Raw genomic sequence first — 16602 nt, forward strand, 5'->3', positions numbered from 1 at the left:
TCACGGGGCAACACCTATGGGAAAGCTTCTGAGGAGTTCATCCTAATTCATCCCTTGGGGAAATGAGATTCACGGACACTCGCCTCCCGCGCAGGAGGTCTCTCAGAGGTCCCCGTCCCCACAGCACAGGGATGCTGTGAGTTGTGGGGTCCCCCATGGAAAAAGCTCAGGGTGACCAGCAGGACTTCATTAACTTGGGATGAAATAGTAAATTACGGTCAAAATGAGTAGGGTTTGAATTTAGGTTAGCAGCCCAAGTTTAACCCAAAGGCTTTAATTTAAGCAATTAACGTAAATTACAGCCTTGACTTTACTGATAATTAAACTGAGATTAGGTAGCACAGGTGAACCAACCCAAGTTAGTAAGACACGCTCTTATTGTACAAATATATGTATTTTTGCAAGCAAAACACACAGCGGCACTTCTAAAAATTCCAGCCTTGTCTGAGAAAGGGCATCCACCACCCGCCAAGGCTTCCGAGGCGGATGCTGGAGAGGAGCAGCGGTGCAGAGAGATGGAGAGGAGATGATGAAAAGCTGTAGGAGGTAGCCCCTGTTCACTGGCTGGGTACACAGAAAATGGTTCCAATTTCTCACTAAAGGGGCTGGAGTTGCCTTTATTGCCCTGACAGAGTCAGAACTCACTTTCCTAATCTCAAAGGAGAGTTATTACCTTGATATCAGCATGATGTCAGAACCAAACTCAGCCAAGACTTTACTCCCAGGTTTACAGCATGGTGTAAAGGGATCTCCCGCCTCTTGGTCTGGGACTTGCACCCGCTGCTGCCTGCCCCCTCTGCTCAGCCTGGTAGGAAGAAATGAGGAGGGGAAGGGAAGAAAAAGGCTTTGGAGCCTGCTCAACCTCGCAGACGGCCTCTGCCATGTCAGGGAGGCTCTCGCCCGGCGGGACCTGCCCAAACACAGCTCCCTTTGTTTGATTAGGAGGAAAAACTACAGAGCAGCTTGAGCGAGCACAAGCATTATCATCTTCTGGTGGAGGAGAAAAAGTCCGTATCAGAGCAAGCTATCTGCAGCAAATTCATTACATGCCTGGAGCTGCAGGGTGCATGGGAGATACTCCCCCAGGAGCTACCTGGTAACCCAGTGTTTCATCAACAGAGCAGGGTGGGGGCCCCCCTTGCCATCACCCCATACCCCAAACCTGTAGCTACAGCTCCTTGTGCTCACAGTTCTGCCTTTTGTAATTACCTCTCAAATTCCTTCCAGATGAGTGACAACCGCATCACCTCCACCCTAGTGCAAATGTGAAATGGAAAGAAATTAATTTCTTTTTACTTGGTTGGAGGAGCTGTATTATTACTATTATTAACAATGGACTCCAACGCAGCTGGCGTATTCTTTAGCCAAAAAAGACAAGTTTCATATGTAAAAGGAGCCTGAGGGGAAAAAGGAAAGTACTGACGCATCACGCTGTTAGTAACCAAGGGTGGGTTTCAGCCTGGCTAACTCTGCACACCCTGAGTCAGCCACCTGGTCTACCCACGTAGTGGTGGTGAAGGTGGAAAGCCATCTTCAGGGGCCTCTCCGTCCATCTGCCTTGGGATGGGAGAATTTCCCATTTGGTGGTGATCTCCACTGACTACACAAGAACACAGAAAAGCTTGCAGATAGCCAAAGTTACGTGAGACGGATAGCACCCGAAAGAGCAATTCCCAAAGGAGCCATAGGCATTTAAGAAGGCTGGCAACTTGCATCTGCCTTTGAATATCTTGCTATCTGGGACTTGCATCTATATGAATCAAGCACGCTCTGTGGGGGGGAAATCAATCTCCTGCATTCAAGTCATGACGTCTGTCGATCGGCGGGCAAAACCCTAAGGCTGATCAATAATCCACTGCCTTCTGGATGCAGACTTGTTGGTTGCAATCCATTTACTTCCAGCTCCCACTGGTGCAAATGTGCAGACAGTCAGACCCAATGAGATAGCCCCGCTGGGCAAAAATTGCAGGATTAAGCCCTTCCTTACAATAAAAAGCTCAGTCTTGTAATAAACACCAAAATAAACTAACAATTGCTATTTATCCCCCCGTCATTTAAAAACTCCATTGCAAATGCAATCTATCTGAAAGCAAGCAGGGGAAACAACGGGGACACGAACTATTTCTGGGAGTTTCCTTTACCCAGCCACCTTGCAAGACAGGGGCAGATCGAAGCACAACACCCCTCCGCTGCGGTGATTCCTCAATACCACGTTACTCCTGTACTGCAGCCAGCAGCTGCTCGGGTTCGCCGATAACACGAGAGGAAGCTGTTCGGGGGGGATACGTTTGCAAGTTCACTCTCTTGTATAAATAAATTATGTATGAATCATCTTTTCCTGAACAACTCGAAACACAATGAGGGCCAGAAACACTTGCTGTCCCTCAAAATGAATTATTTTTCACGTTTTTCTATTCGACGTGTTACTCAAACAGCTTGCCTCGCTGAATGCAAAGCAAAGGGCTGTGTTGGCACCTGCGGCCGAGAAAGGAAGGATCCAGGATGTCTTACTGTGTCCAGATCTGGGCAGAGGGAATCCTGTAGAGCACTTTCCTAGTGGATTCAAGCAGGCAGGATCACACTTTCAGATGTGCAGTGCTGAAAAAGCCGATTAAACCTTTGGGAAACTACGTCGTGTTTATAAACTGTGAGTTGGGAACAGCCCTGGAGCACTCCATTTCCATAGAGCCAGTGGATTCAAAGCAGTTCCCATTCCCACAATCTTTCCTCCTCTTTTTTTTTTTTTTTTCATTTGTTTGTTTGCTTCCATCCCATGAAAATACCAAAGTCCAAATCTTCAAAGCCGAGGTACTAGCACAACCATTTGTGATAGAGCTCGATGGCAGCTGTCAATATCCACTCACGAACAAAACACCTTGTCAAAACATTTCACTTTCATTCCTGTATTTTTTTTTTTAGTGACAGAAGAATAAGTCTACAGCAGCAGGATTTTCAGAAGAGATCAGCTCAGCGAGCCCAGCCTTTACAAGGATGGAAGCAAAACTATTTCTGCAGATACCCTGTGGTGGCATAGAGGGGACCCTGCAGTACGTATCGCAAAAACCCAGGGTAGAACAATTTACTATAGGGCTTGCTGTAAAACACTGCTCTGCCCGACACACATCCCTTTCCTAAAACACAAGGGACTGTAATTTTTCAAAGCCCTGCTTGGGAACAGAAAAGGGGCGAAAGCAATCCCGAGGGATGAAGTTTTCAAATGAGAGAGGTGTTGAGTGACAGGCATTTTGAACGGTGTTTTCCTCCCTGTGCCCAACGTGACTCATTGCAACTTTCAAACGCTTTGATATGGCAAAGAGTCTGGCTGTCTACAAAGACGGCAGAAGGCGACAGTTATTCCCAAACAATACCACTGTTGCTCAGAACCTGGCTATATTATTTCAGAAGGGCGTGTGTGCGGAGTGAGTTTGCTCTCCAGAATGCTGTTGGACATGCCAAGCCTAATTAATCAGAAAGATGATCCACCTCATCAAACCCATCCCAGTCTCATACATGCATAAAAGGGCTCTCCTGAGCCCGTGGAGAGCACAGGTTCATCTTTCTCCTTTCCCTCCTACTCCTTGCTCCAGGCCAGCACCTTTGCTCCTTTATTCTTGCTGTAGCATCCATCCCAATCCAAAAGCCAGCAATGTCTCGCCAGTCCACCGTGAGGATTCAGAGGGGAAGAAGTGGCTTCAGCGCTGCTTCGGCCATCGTCCCAAACACCTGCCGCACCAGCTTCAGTTCACGCTCCGTCACCCGGGTCGGAAGCTGCAATGCTGGCAGCGGGTTTGCTAGGATTGGTGGTGGCTTTGGAAGCAAAAGCCTCTACAATGTTGGTGGATGCAAAAGGATCTCTGTGGCTGGAAGGGGTGGTAGCTTCTATGGATCTGCAGGTTTTGGTGGTGGCGCTGGTAGCGTGTACGGTGGTGGCTTTGGCATGCCAGCTAACCTTGGCTATGGATATGGTGCATTTGGTGGTGGCATGGGTGGCCCTGGATTCCCAGCTGGGGGCATCCACGAAGTCTCCGTCAACCAGAGCCTTCTGAAGCCTCTCAACTTGGAGATTGACCCCAGCATCCAAAGGATCCGAAAGGAGGAGAAGGAACAAATCAAAACCCTCAACAACAAATTTGCCTCCTTCATTGACAAGGTGAGACGCGAGCTTCCCTAAATATCTTGACCTGATTTTTTTGATGGGGACTCTTTTCTTAGCAGCTTTATGAGCACATAAGCTGATCAAGAAGGAATAGAAGTGAGGAATGAGACTGGAAGATGCCCAGTCCCCAGAAACTCCAGGGAACAGTACCTGCTACTTAGTCGTTGCTATGAATTAATCATCCAGTATTCGAGGTCCTCCTCATTTGCTGCTTGACATCTCACAGGCAGTGGAGAAAGAAAGCTCTAGAAGACAATCTCATCCTTCTGGAGATATTGGGCTCTCTCCATTGAGCATTATAGGAGCCTTGATAACAGTTTTTTAGATGGTTAAAGTGAGATGCAAGCAACCCATCTAAAATGACCAAGAAAGGAATCGCATGAATTGGCACTAGGGAGAAGTAAGTTTCTCATTGCTTGAATTTCCTCAAAGGCATTTAAAGCTATCACTGCAACAGCACCAGCATGTTGGGACTGTTAGTTCAAAACAGCAAAATCTGATCCGACACTGTCTGTCCACTTCATTTCCTCGTTAACTGTATTAGATGCACAAGAGCATCTGCTTGATTTCTGCTCTGGTTGAGCAGCTCCTCTTTGGTTTCAAGGGAAATGCTACATTATTTTGGAGCTTTTGTGGGCTGGGGGAGCTATACTGAAGGGAAGGAGAAATGGCACTTTACTATTGCTTTCTTAATAAGAGTGCTAACTCTGTTTTGCTCCTTATCTGATTTTGCATGCACTCTTCACAGAAAATGCATGCGCCTTGTCTTGATTTAGCAAAGCAACGAAGGGGAAGCCTGGTGCAAGAAAATCAGTAGTCATTCCAGAGTTTGTTTGCAATACTGAGCAGGGTCCCTGCAGTCACAGAGCAAATTCCTTCTTCTACCAGATGAGAATTTGGCTATGAAAACCAGCTGGAAAGAGTACTTCACCACCTCAGCTAGTACATTCGCAAGGAAAGCTCTCCATAATCTCTGCTCTTTCAAAACATCTTCAGGATATTTCTGCTTGCAGGTCCGATTCCTTGAGCAACAAAATAAAGTGCTGGAAACCAAGTGGAGCCTGCTTCAGGAGCAGGGGATGAAAACAGTTAGGAACAACCTGGAGCCGCTTTTTGAGACTTACATCAACAACCTCAGGATGCAGCTGAACAGTCTGCTGAGTGACAAGGGAAGGCTGGAGGGAGAGCTTGTCAACACACAGTACCTGGTTGAGGATTTCAAGAAGAAGTAAGTCTATTGAGCTAGCGGTCTACTTACCTAGGTAGGTGCAGCCTTTCTCCTTTCAACATCCTTAAGCCAACTGGGGGATCCAGGAGAGTCCGGGACACGGGAATTCCCGACAGTGAAGGTTGTGACATTTTCTCAAGATAAACGGTAACGGAGAAACAGATCCAAATACAGAAACAGTTAGGGAATAATTTAGAATATAATCAAAGACTTATTAACTAAATTACCTACTAAAACAAAAAATACACGGTAGGTCTGAGAGTTTCAGGACAGCACGCTTAATTTGCTTAAGACAGGCAGAAGGAGTATGACTAATGGCCAGAAATAGTAAAAAAAGAATGGATTCTTTAAAATTTTTTGAGGTACTTGTTTTAACTAGTTTAGCCTAGGAACATGTTCATGGTCTCTTATTCAGATGCTCTGTAGCAGAAAAGAACACTGTATGCAAAATGCTCTTAAGGAAGTTCATTCCAGCAAACTAAAATCACCTCTGTCTGTTACTTGCCTAAACAAATGCTCCTTCTGCCTCCCTCCATTAGGTATGAAGATGAAATCAACCGGCGGACAGTTGCAGAGAATGAATTTGTGACACTCAAGAAGGTGAGAGCAAATTACAGAATACCATCAGATGACTGTTTGTAGAGCTCTAATCACCTCTTCATTCACAAATCCAGCCATTCATATTCCAAAAGCTTTTTTCACGGTTTCTTCCCTGGACTGTTATTGCAGAGATATGCATGTTCCTGACTTGCTAATACGAGTTTAAAACACTTTACCTAAATCTCTCGTCCTCCAGGATGTAGACGCTGCCTATATGAACAAGGTGGAACTACAAGCCAAGGTAGACGCGCTGACCGAAGAAATTAATTTCCTGAGAGCCCTCTACGAAGCAGTGAGTACAACCACCTCCCAAGACATTTCAGCTCTCAGTTAAGAGCTTCCCTCCCTCCTTTCCTCTGAAAGCCTGTAATTTCTTCCCCCAGGAGATGCTAAATCCTTTACCTCTTTAGAGTTATACCAACCGTCTTAGCTGTGTAGATAACAATCTGTAGCCTCTCCCAGGTCTGCATGCTCATCTGAAAGGATGAAAAGGCTCACCTTCGCCTGTGCACTTTGCAGGAGCTGTCTCAGATGCAGACCCAGATCTCCGACACCTCTGTCGTTCTCACCATGGACAACAACCGAAACCTGGACCTGGACAGCATCATCTCAGAGGTCAAAGCGCAGTACGAGGACATCGCCAACAGAAGCCGGGCTGAAGCAGAGTCCTGGTACCAAACCAAGGTGAAGAAACTGGGGGTTTCCGTGCTGTTATCTTCATGTCTTGTCTTGAACAGATAAAGACAGATTCTTCCAAGAAAACCTCAAATATTGCATCTTGCACAGCAGCACTCCAGCTGCTAGTCTGGGCTCGAGGAGGGACCCATGCTTTCAGGCACCTGGGTTACGCCAAAACCGATGGATTTTACCTCGGGTGATTGTTCCTCTCTCTGTGACAGTACGAAGAGCTGCAGGCTACAGCAGGCAGGCACGGGGACGACCTCCGTAACACCAAGCAGGAGATCTCGGAGCTCAACCGCCACGTCCAGCGGCTGCGGTCTGAAATCGACAGCGTGAAGAAACAGGTAAAGGGCAGCAAACCCCACACTTTTAACCAATTTACACCCTGACTTGCAAGGGAGAGGAAGGAAAACGTCAGAGGCAACCTAGGCAAGTTCTGCCCAGTTTGATCATTTTTCTCTCTGAAAGAGAACTGTCACTAAAAATGGTTAAGCTGATGGTGCTGGAATAAGACCTTGTGATTTCAGGGTAGATAAAGAACAAGTCTAGGTCCTGTACGGGGAATTTGACTGGGGGTTTCTCTTCTGTAGTGCGCAAATCTGAAAGCAGCCATCGCCGACGCTGAGGAACGCGGGGAGCTGGCCCTCAAAGATGCCAAAGCCAAACTGGCCGAGCTGGAAGATGCTCTGCAACAGGCCAAGGCTGACCTGGCCCGGCAGCTCCGCGAGTACCAGGAGCTGATGAACGTCAAGCTGGCCCTGGACATCGAGATCGCGACCTACAGGAAGCTGCTGGAGGGAGAGGAGTGCAGGTGGGTGCGAAACACAACCCTTCTAGTCCTGACGTTGGAAGAGCAAAGCAATGCGAGCACTGGAGATGCATTTCTGAAATGCTAAACAGGGCATTAGGAGGCTGGGGCGGGGGGGAGACTGTCCTAGCTAATGGAAATAACATTGCGGGAAGCATCCCCAAATTACGCCAAGTTTTTATTTTTCTCCCCAGAGGTCTCTAGGAAACGTACCCTATTTCCCCCCACCCCCCATCAACAGACTTCTTACCTCTTACCTTGTCGTGTTCTGTCCCCTAACAGGCTGGCTGGAGATGGCGTCCCAGTGAATATCTGTAAGTCTCTAAAATACACGCAATTACCTTATTTAAGCATTATTTTGTCCCTGCACCAAGAAGCCAATGCCCAGAGAAACTGAGTTTTTCCTTCTCCTTCTTGCAGCCGTGACCAGAACAACTGTGGGAACGGGATACGGAGGAGGAAGCAGCCTCAGCATGGGAGGGGGAATCTGCAATATGGGGAACAGCTTCAGCTGTGCAAGCGGTCCTGGGGTTAGCAGCACCACCCTCGGCGGCGGCGGCAGCAGCTCCAGCGTGAAGTTCGTCTCGACCTCCTCCACCAGAAGAAGTTACAGAAGCTAAAAGTTTCCTTTCCGATGCCTTCGCTCGCCAGAAAACACCTTAGCACTGGTCCTTTACTAAAGCATAGTTGGGGTCAACAGAATGAGGGCCACCCAAACCCTATGTCTTGTCGCACAGGAGCCTCACTTTAGGAACTCTCTCTCAGCTGCGTTGTCTAGCACGCGTCGTGTAGGGCTCTGCTATTGAACATGAGTCCAAGTGTTTTAAATTTGCAACTTGCTTGTTACAGCTCAGCATTTTTTGGCCGGATTTTGTATATAAAATGTGTCCCATGACTGTTTGTCTCTCTTCACTTTCTGGTGTTTGTCTAATAAAAATGCATATGTAATTTATTCTATTGTGTGGACCTTTTAATTAAAGACGTGGAAAAGTAAATGCAAATGCAGATAACAAGCACTGTTCCTAGGGCCCTGCCCAGTTAAAGGCGCAGATTTTTGCTCCTCGTTCACATTTCTCGAATCTCTCCATGAGCAGCCAAAACACACAGGCAGAGTGTAGCACCAAAGGGAGCTTTGCCGTTGACTTCAATGCTCTCCCCACCGTGCAAGTAAAACACCTGGAAGCGAAATACAGGGCACGCCAAGGCAGGAGTCGGGCACAGGGGAAAAGGTCTGAGATTCATTTACTATGCAGCTTCCAGCCAATGCAACATCCAACAGCCTGGCTCCCAGGGGGTACAAAGGGCAGTGCCAAGTGTCTGATGTACCTGCATAAACTTCTAACAATAGGGAACTAATTACTAGGGGAGTCAGAGCAACCACCCGACTTGTTCAAGTATATCAGTCCATCTCAAAACCCCGTTGACTGTGAGCTGTCTCACCTAAGTGTAGGTGCCAGCAGTGCAAATGTCTGCCTGAGCAGGCTGAAAGCGCTCCCTTTCTGTTCAGAGCACTGGCCACACTGTTTTAGGCGTTTATCTTGGGTCTTGATGCTGACGTTCCCTCTGCTTTGACTATAAACAGGTGGAGGATCTGCTCCATATGCATTCACGTGCTACGGTGAATTAGATGTCGCTCATCCAATAGCTACAAAAATTATCCAGGAATGGGATACCTGTTGGAAAGTGAAAGTCTTCAAGATCCAAAGTTTCTTCACACTCCTAGAATACACTGGAGACAAGATCTTGTTTTGCGAAGGTGGAGAAAAACCAGAAGAGGTGCAGCAATTTTAGATGTGGTTCTGACTAATCGGGAGAAATTAATTGAGAAGTGAAAGCAGAGCATCATCTGGCTGAAAGCTACAGAGTGATAGATCTCATGCTGGAAGATCAGTTGAACAAATAGATGTGATGATTAGAAAAAAAGCCCCAACCCTCACCCCAGGTATTTCAAGAAGTTGAAGTAATGGGTAGAGAAGCACTCTTAGGAAAATACTCGAAGAGACGGGCAAATAGAGGGGAATTGGCAGTACCTGAGTGATAGACTGCATTTGGGTTTTCCTTTGAGATGAGCAGTTTCCCATAATTTTCTAGGATGCTCTGAACTCTGCATGTTCCCCTCTCTATCCCTCAGGAAATCTCCTTCCCCAGACCCTGCAGGCTTGGTTATGGGTCTGCTGCAGCTCTCCCCTCCGGCTCCACCACCTCTCCCTGCTGAATACCCACAGCAGCCTCCTGGGAAGGAGCAATACCCTCGCTCTGAACGGCAGCCTGGGCAAGGTTAACGGTCCTCCTCATTGCTGCCCGAACTCACTCTCTAACCAAAGAGGATATAATACAATAGCCAACAGGCACGTCAGACGGATGCCATCCGTTGCATCAGCACCTGGGTCATAACACAGAGATTACGAAGGCCTTCATCGAGCATGGGAAAGGCTGAGGCCAGAATATTCGTTCTCCCGGGGCATCCCTTTTTAAGCAAGATACAAAAAACCACCCTGGCAAAGGTTCGCATCTCTGGATACATGGCCAACGTACAGCTGTCCTTGCTGCACAGCAGGGCTCTGGTCACCCCGTACGTAACCTTCCGCATCCAGTCCTGCCGGACAAGTCAAACAGATGTAGCAGTGACCTGGGGCTTATATTTCAGTGGGAGAGGACAACCCTCGTTAATTCTAGCACAGCCCAGATTAAAACCTTAGTCATAATGAAATGAATGGTGCTTGCACTCAGGGGCTTGAATTTGCAATGCGTGGAGGGAATTGATTGCTAATTGCTACCCATAAAGTTTTTACAGAGTTCTTTAGGACAGACAGTCGGTAGCTTAGTCACAGAAGCTCCTCTCTCGTAAAAACTGCTGCTTGTTGTAACGCACAGTAGCTGAAACACTCCCAGAACAGTTATTTTAGCTTCGTTCCAGGGTGTGTAATGGAAACATTAGAAGAACAGAGCGGAAAATATAAAAAAAAAAAAAAGCATGGCTGAAAGGCAAAAAGAGATGACGGGCATCTGCAGATTACCCTCCTGGGACCGTCTGGTCAAACTCACTTTGCTCGGCCTCCACGTGTGAAATGGCAAGCACAAGCGCACACTTGAAAGATGGATCTGCGAACACCTCCTCCATACCCCTGTGCCTGCGCGGCCTTTTTAATGGCTGGGGAAAGCTACAACTTCCCAGAAACGCTCTGTAGGTGGGCTGCTACCTCCTCTGATGAGCAGATGTTCAGCTTGGGCATGGGCATCCACAAGAGACATACCTTAGCAAACACAAAGGGCTGCAGGGTCCGAGAGAAGCATGTCCATCCCCGGGCATCCAGACAAGACCCTGGGAGTGACTTTCAAGCATCTTGCCTGCTCTAGGAGAAGTGCACACGCGTACAGCGCTACCACACAGCATGCACAGGGCGAGTCAAGACACCACGTGTCTTTCACCAGAGAAATGCGCTATTTGACTTTTCCTGGGTGGTATGCGGAATAAGAGTAAAGGGAGGTGTCTGTGAACCATGTCGTAAGCCCGCATCCCAAGCACTGAATTTCCTTGTGAGTAAGAGATATCAGAGGGGGAAGACAACAGGCATGGGGAGGGCAGCCTGGGAACAGGCTTCACACCGTGTAGAGACAAGGTCACCCATGAGTCAGGAAACAGCCCAAAAATCTGTGAAGGTGAAGGCCTGAGAAATTGCCAACTCAGGTTTTGTGTCATCACAGACAACAGTAACTCCCTCCCAGGTGATATTCTGATATTTCATCATTTGTTGTCAGTCTGAATCAGGATGAAACGTAGACACTTTTCGCAGAAAGAAAAGGACTGAAAGTACCATTCATGAAACTACCTTGCATGACTTTCCCACTCCCCAGCTGGTTTTTGATAGCTGATGGTCCAAGACTTCCACTAATGCCCTATCACCATCCTAGCTTCCCCCCCCCATCACCTCTTTCTCCCTTCTGTATCAGTTCTGGTTTAAACGACTCTTGTTTGGGCATGAGACCAAGAGTCCAGAATTTCCGACAAGTCGGGGCCCGAGGTGCTGATGCCCTGCTGGGCTTTACTCAAAACCACAGCAGCAGGAAAACACGGACCCGCAATAACAGATTTCTCAGACCTTGGACCACTGGACCATGAAATAATGCACCTTTACGCAACAGAAGGATTGATTCATCCATGAAGTAGAGATGAGTGAGCGCTTGCCCAACATGGGGAACCATCTACTGCAGAGGTGAAAGGAGGGAGTGGGAAAGGGATGGCTGCGAACAAGAGTTGAGCAGGCATTATTTAGTGTTTTCTCAGATATTTCGACAGCCAGATCATGACTGTCACAAAAAAATGCAACTCCTGCACTTTGTGAGTTCTTCATAGGTGCTTGTGCTCATGGTGAACTCACTGTCTGCTTTGCTGCTGGGTGTGCCGAGCCCAGTTAATCAGTAGGATGAGCAACATGCCAGACCCATCCCCAGCTAGGAAGGGTATAAAAGGGCCAGTCCCAGCCTGGGGGAGCACAACTTCACCTTCCTGCCTTCATCCACTTCCTCACTGCTTTATTCTTTCTACCGCTCTTACCCTGCTCACATCAGCTGCCATGTCTCGCCAGTGCGCTGCAAGGAACCAGAGCAAAACTGGCTTCAGTGCTGCTTCTGCCTTCATCCCGAATGCCAGCAGTACCAGCTTCTGCTTACGTTCCGCATCCCAAGGTGGAAGCTGTGGGACCGCCGCTGGGTATGGAAGATTTGCTGGAGGTTTTGGAAGCAGGAGCCTCTACAGTCTTGGTGGATGCAGGAGGATCTCCGTAGCTGGAAGAGGTGGCGGCTTCTATGGACCTGCAGGTTTTGGTGCTGGCACTGGGATATCCTGTGCTTTTGGTGGTGCAGTTGGTGGTGCCTTCGGGTTTGGTGGTGGCATGGGTGGCCCTGGATTCCCTGCTGTCCCAGCTGGGGGCATCCATGAAGTCTCAGTCAACCAGAGCCTTCTGAAACCTCTCAACCTGGAGATTGACCCCAACATCCAGAGTATCCGTAAGGATGAGAAGAATCAGATTCAAACCCTCAACAACAAATTTGCCTCCTTCATTGACAAGGTGAGACGTAAGATTTCTTGGTTATGCTGTGTTGATTCTTCAATGGGGAGGCACAAACAAGGCCAAGTTATACCTTTAGCAGCAATTTTGCTGCTCCTGTACTGCCATTTCTAACATCAGCAGCCTGGGAATAAAACCTGAGGGGTTCCAGCTTTGAGACCATTCATCCCTCGCATTAATGCTGAGATGAGACCAGCCAACAGGGGGAAAACGGTGATAGAGGATGTAAGGAAGCAGAGTTTGCAAAGAGAGCAGGAACGTTAACATCAGATGTGCAATGCCTGCTTGCTTGTATAAATCGTCAGCTGTCCCAAGGGCTGAGAGCTCCCACCTTTCAGCAAGCAAACTCTCGCAGAATTGTACCTTGCCTCTCTAAGGAAAACCATCCTAAAATCACTGTCTCTGAAACATCTCCTTTCTCCATCCAGGTCCGATTCCTTGAACAACAAAACAAGGTCCTGGAGACCAAGTGGGCCCTTCTGCAAGAACAGGGGAACAAAACGGTCAGAAACAACATTGAGCCCCTCTTTGAGACCTACATCAACAACCTCAGGAGACAGCTGAACGGCTTGCTGACAGACAAGGAGAACTTGGGAGCAGAGCTCAACAAGGTGCAAAGCCTTGCTGAGGACTTCAAGAACAAGTAAGTCTAGCCATTTGTGGTCTGTCTTGGTAGGCTGCAACAGATGTCAGCTCTTGCATCTGTGCAATCAACCAAGGAAAGAAGGCCTTTTTGCTGATATCATCTTCTGAGTAAGGCCCAGGTTAAGTTTAATATGAGAAATCTTCAGCCTCACTTCCCCCTGGTTGACAGTCACAGGCAGAAAATTATAAGGCTAAGAGACCAAGGTACAAAACTGTACATACAAAAAAATGAGAGGCTGGTCCTGAAAATATGAGATAACTTTTGTACAAGCCTAGACCAACCCTCCATTTCCATCCCACAGATATGAAGAGGAGATCAACAAGCACACAGCTGTCGAGAATGAATTTGTGATCCTGAAGAAGGTGAGTGCGCACACGCTGTGCCTCCCAGCCCTGCACGAGCACAGCAAGAAACACATTCTCCCGCTTTTCCTCTGCTTCTCCGAAAACCACTTCATTTTCGTGATGTGTTTCCTCTTCTAGGAGGTGGACGCTGCCTACATGAACAAGACAGAGCTGCAAGCCAGGCTGGACTCCCTTATGGAGGAGATAGATTTCCTCAGAGCCCTCTATGAAGCCGTAAGCACCAGCATTTACATCCTTCTCCCAGTTTCCAACATTCGTGTCTCACGCCTGCGACTCACCGAAATACCCGCTGCTTTTGCAGGAGCTGTCTCAGATGCAGACCCAGATCTCCGACACCTCTGTCATCCTGACCATGGACAACAACCGCAGCCTGGACATGGACAGCATCATTGCAGAGGTCAAAGCGCAGTACGAGGACATCGCCAACCGGAGCCGGGCAGAGGCTGAGTCTTGGTACCAGTCCAGGGTGAGCGCCTCGGAAGGCTTCTGCAATGGGAAAACCACGCTCCCTCCCCCAAATCGCCACAGGGAGGGGGGACCCACTGGGATTTTTATAACACTGGATGTCTTCAGATTTAATAATCCTATAAAGTTTGGAAGTGCTAATTTGGGATTGAGAACATACACGTACTTCTGAGTGCAAACACCCATATACCCCCATTCTGCCTGGCTCTAAACCCAAGATATTTTACCTCGGGTGATTGTTCCTCTCTCTGTGACAGTACGAAGAGCTGCAGGCTACAGCAGGCAGGCACGGGGACGACCTCCGTAACACCAAGCAGGAGATCTCGGAGCTCAACCGCCACGTCCAGCGGCTGCGGTCTGAAATCGACAGCGTGAAGAAACAGGTAAAGGGCAGCGTAAACGCATGAGACTTAACTCTTGCTGTGGTCTAAGCTCTTGGTTGTCCAGCCAACTCCAGGGAACAAAAATATCTGCATCTCAGTGAGTTCTGCTGGATCAGGAACGAATATGACAGCATTTATCTCAGTGCAGTAACATCACTAAGAGTAACTTAATGCAATATTAGTAAACCTAATGAGGTGCTAAGAGGTGTGGAGTTGGCTTAAATCCAGGTTGTGACCTGGCTCAGAACCTGGATCAATTCAATGATCATTAAGATCACACTTACAGATGTTAACCCAAAGTCTTCTGCATCTAGACCAGGCATCATGACCTCAGGGTACAAAGAACTGGTCTATACTCTAGATAAGGAAGGCAAGCACCAGTTTTCCTCCACAGTGCGCCAGTTTGCAGACAGCCATTGCGGACGCCGAGCAGCGCGGGGAGATGGCCGTCAAGGACGCCAGGGCAAAACTGGCCGAGCTGGAGGCCGCCCTGCAGAAGGCCAAGACAGACCTGGCCCGGCAGCTCCGCGAGTACCAGGAGCTGATGAACGTCAAGCTGGCCCTGGACATCGAGATCGCGACCTACAGGAAGCTGCTGGAGGGCGAGGAGTGCAGGTGGGTGCAGTTTTATATCCCAATTTCCAGCGGCGCAATGGAGTCGCAGACCTTTGTCAGGTTTAGACTTCCCACATTCAGAAGACCTGAAACCTGTTTAAAGGCAAGTAATCGCCCATGAAGCTGAGCTGTTTGGGAAGATGGTAGCCTTTCGCACAAACTTTCCAACTTCCACCAAAAATATTCCAAGGAAACTCTCCTGTCTTTTCAACCAGCTCCTGTTCACGGGTTCCCCTTGGATTCTTACTGGCTCATTTTGCTCCCTAACAGGCTCTCTGGAGAAGGTGCCGGCGCAGTGAATATCTGTAAGTAACTTTTAAAGACAGTTTGGCAGCTTTCACATTTGTCTCCCCGCCACTCAGAGCCCACTACTTGTGGATGCCTCTAACGAGGGCGTTTTCCTCTTGCAGCTGTGACCAGAACCGCTGTAGGAACGGGATATGGAGGTGGAAACGGTCTCGGCTTCGGAGGCAGCAGCGGTGTTGGGGTCTGTGCTGGAGGAATGGGCTTCAGCTCTGGAAGCGGACAAGGCACAGCCGGGTCATGTGTGGTCGGTGGAAGCGGTTCCAGCATGAAGTGCGTCTCCACCACCTCTTCAACCAAGAGATGCTATTAACGGCAGACATCAGCACTGTTAGCTAGCGTGTGCCAAGTTTCCTCTCGTATTGTGTGTAATCCTTACCCTGTTACTCACAAAAGATTTGGAAGTCAAAGCTGACTGTCCTTATTTATATAAAACATGCCATGCTCCTGTTGGTTCTTTGACTCTCTGAAATCCTCTTTTCCCAGTGTTTGTCTAATAAAAGGCACGTGGAATTAATTCTGTCGCATCCTCCTTTTAATTCCAATTACTTTATAGGACCTTGGGGAAAAGAATGGTTGACACGGCAGAGTAGAGCCGACGGTAAACAAAAGTCATACACACAAGAGGGGAGACCTTGCCTTCCTCTGCACTCACTGCAACTCCAGGGACACTTCTTATATCCAGCAGGAACAGAGCAGTCGGATGTTCCATTCCCATTTGTGTGAGCAAAGATTTTTAATATCTTCCACGGGATGGGAAAATAGCTACTCTTCCTAGCAGGCACTAGAGCAAACATCCTTCTATCTTAATTTCTACATTACGGCATCTCAGCATTTTCATGCCACCTTGATCGCGCCCAAACCCCTGTAATCTTTCAAGGTTTTATGTGATGAGTCACGTAGGGATATAAATCTAGTTTTTCCCAAGAAAGCAATTACTTCAGCTCATGCCGTTCTGTACATGCACTAGCTGCAGGGCCTAATAAAATGCCGTCACTGCCATTACCATAATTAGAAATGGAAAAGCCCATTAAAGCCCCAAACTCACCCTCTTTGGGAAGAACAATGTCCTCAGACATAGGCTGTGAGATAGTTAAAGACCCTGCGGGTAAGGAAGATTTAGTTCCCCTTCTCTGACCTCCTGAACAGCAGTAACGAGAGACAAACTACAAAAACACCAAAGGAAAAAAAAACGTGCTGAGATTATCGCAGCAGATCGTGCTGGTTCAGTCTCTGACACAACCCTGCCGAGTGACTAAAGCAGTAGAGGTAAACGTGACGCA

General features: G+C 48.1%; 2 protein-coding genes across 2 annotated transcripts; both read left to right on the top strand.

The window, feature by feature from the left end:
- Nucleotides 1-3646: 3646 nt before the first annotated feature.
- LOC309600250 (keratin, type II cytoskeletal 75-like) lies at nt 3647-8093 on the top strand (the record flags this gene model as incomplete). The annotated part of the gene is made up of 9 exons (XM_082332402.1): nt 3647-4150; nt 5170-5384; nt 5924-5984; nt 6181-6276; nt 6504-6668; nt 6884-7009; nt 7256-7476; nt 7756-7787; nt 7894-8093. The coding sequence occupies 9 exons, from the start codon at nt 3647-3649 to the stop codon at nt 8091-8093; spliced, it is 1620 nt and encodes a 539-aa protein (XP_082188528.1).
- A 3954-nt stretch (nt 8094-12047) lies between these two features.
- On the top strand, nt 12048-15632 carry LOC309600251 (keratin, type II cytoskeletal 5-like; the record flags this gene model as incomplete). Its single annotated transcript, XM_082332403.1, has 9 exons — nt 12048-12542; nt 12971-13185; nt 13490-13550; nt 13671-13766; nt 13855-14019; nt 14276-14401; nt 14796-15016; nt 15287-15321; nt 15427-15632. 9 exons carry the CDS (start codon nt 12048-12050, stop codon nt 15630-15632), a joined length of 1620 nt encoding a protein of 539 aa, XP_082188529.1.
- Nucleotides 15633-16602: the final 970 nt, after the last annotated feature.

The sequence above is a fragment of the Platalea leucorodia genome (genome assembly GCF_965183815.1).
Source record: "Platalea leucorodia genome assembly, chromosome: 23".
In the NCBI taxonomy this organism is placed as follows: domain Eukaryota; kingdom Metazoa; phylum Chordata; class Aves; order Pelecaniformes; family Threskiornithidae; genus Platalea; species Platalea leucorodia.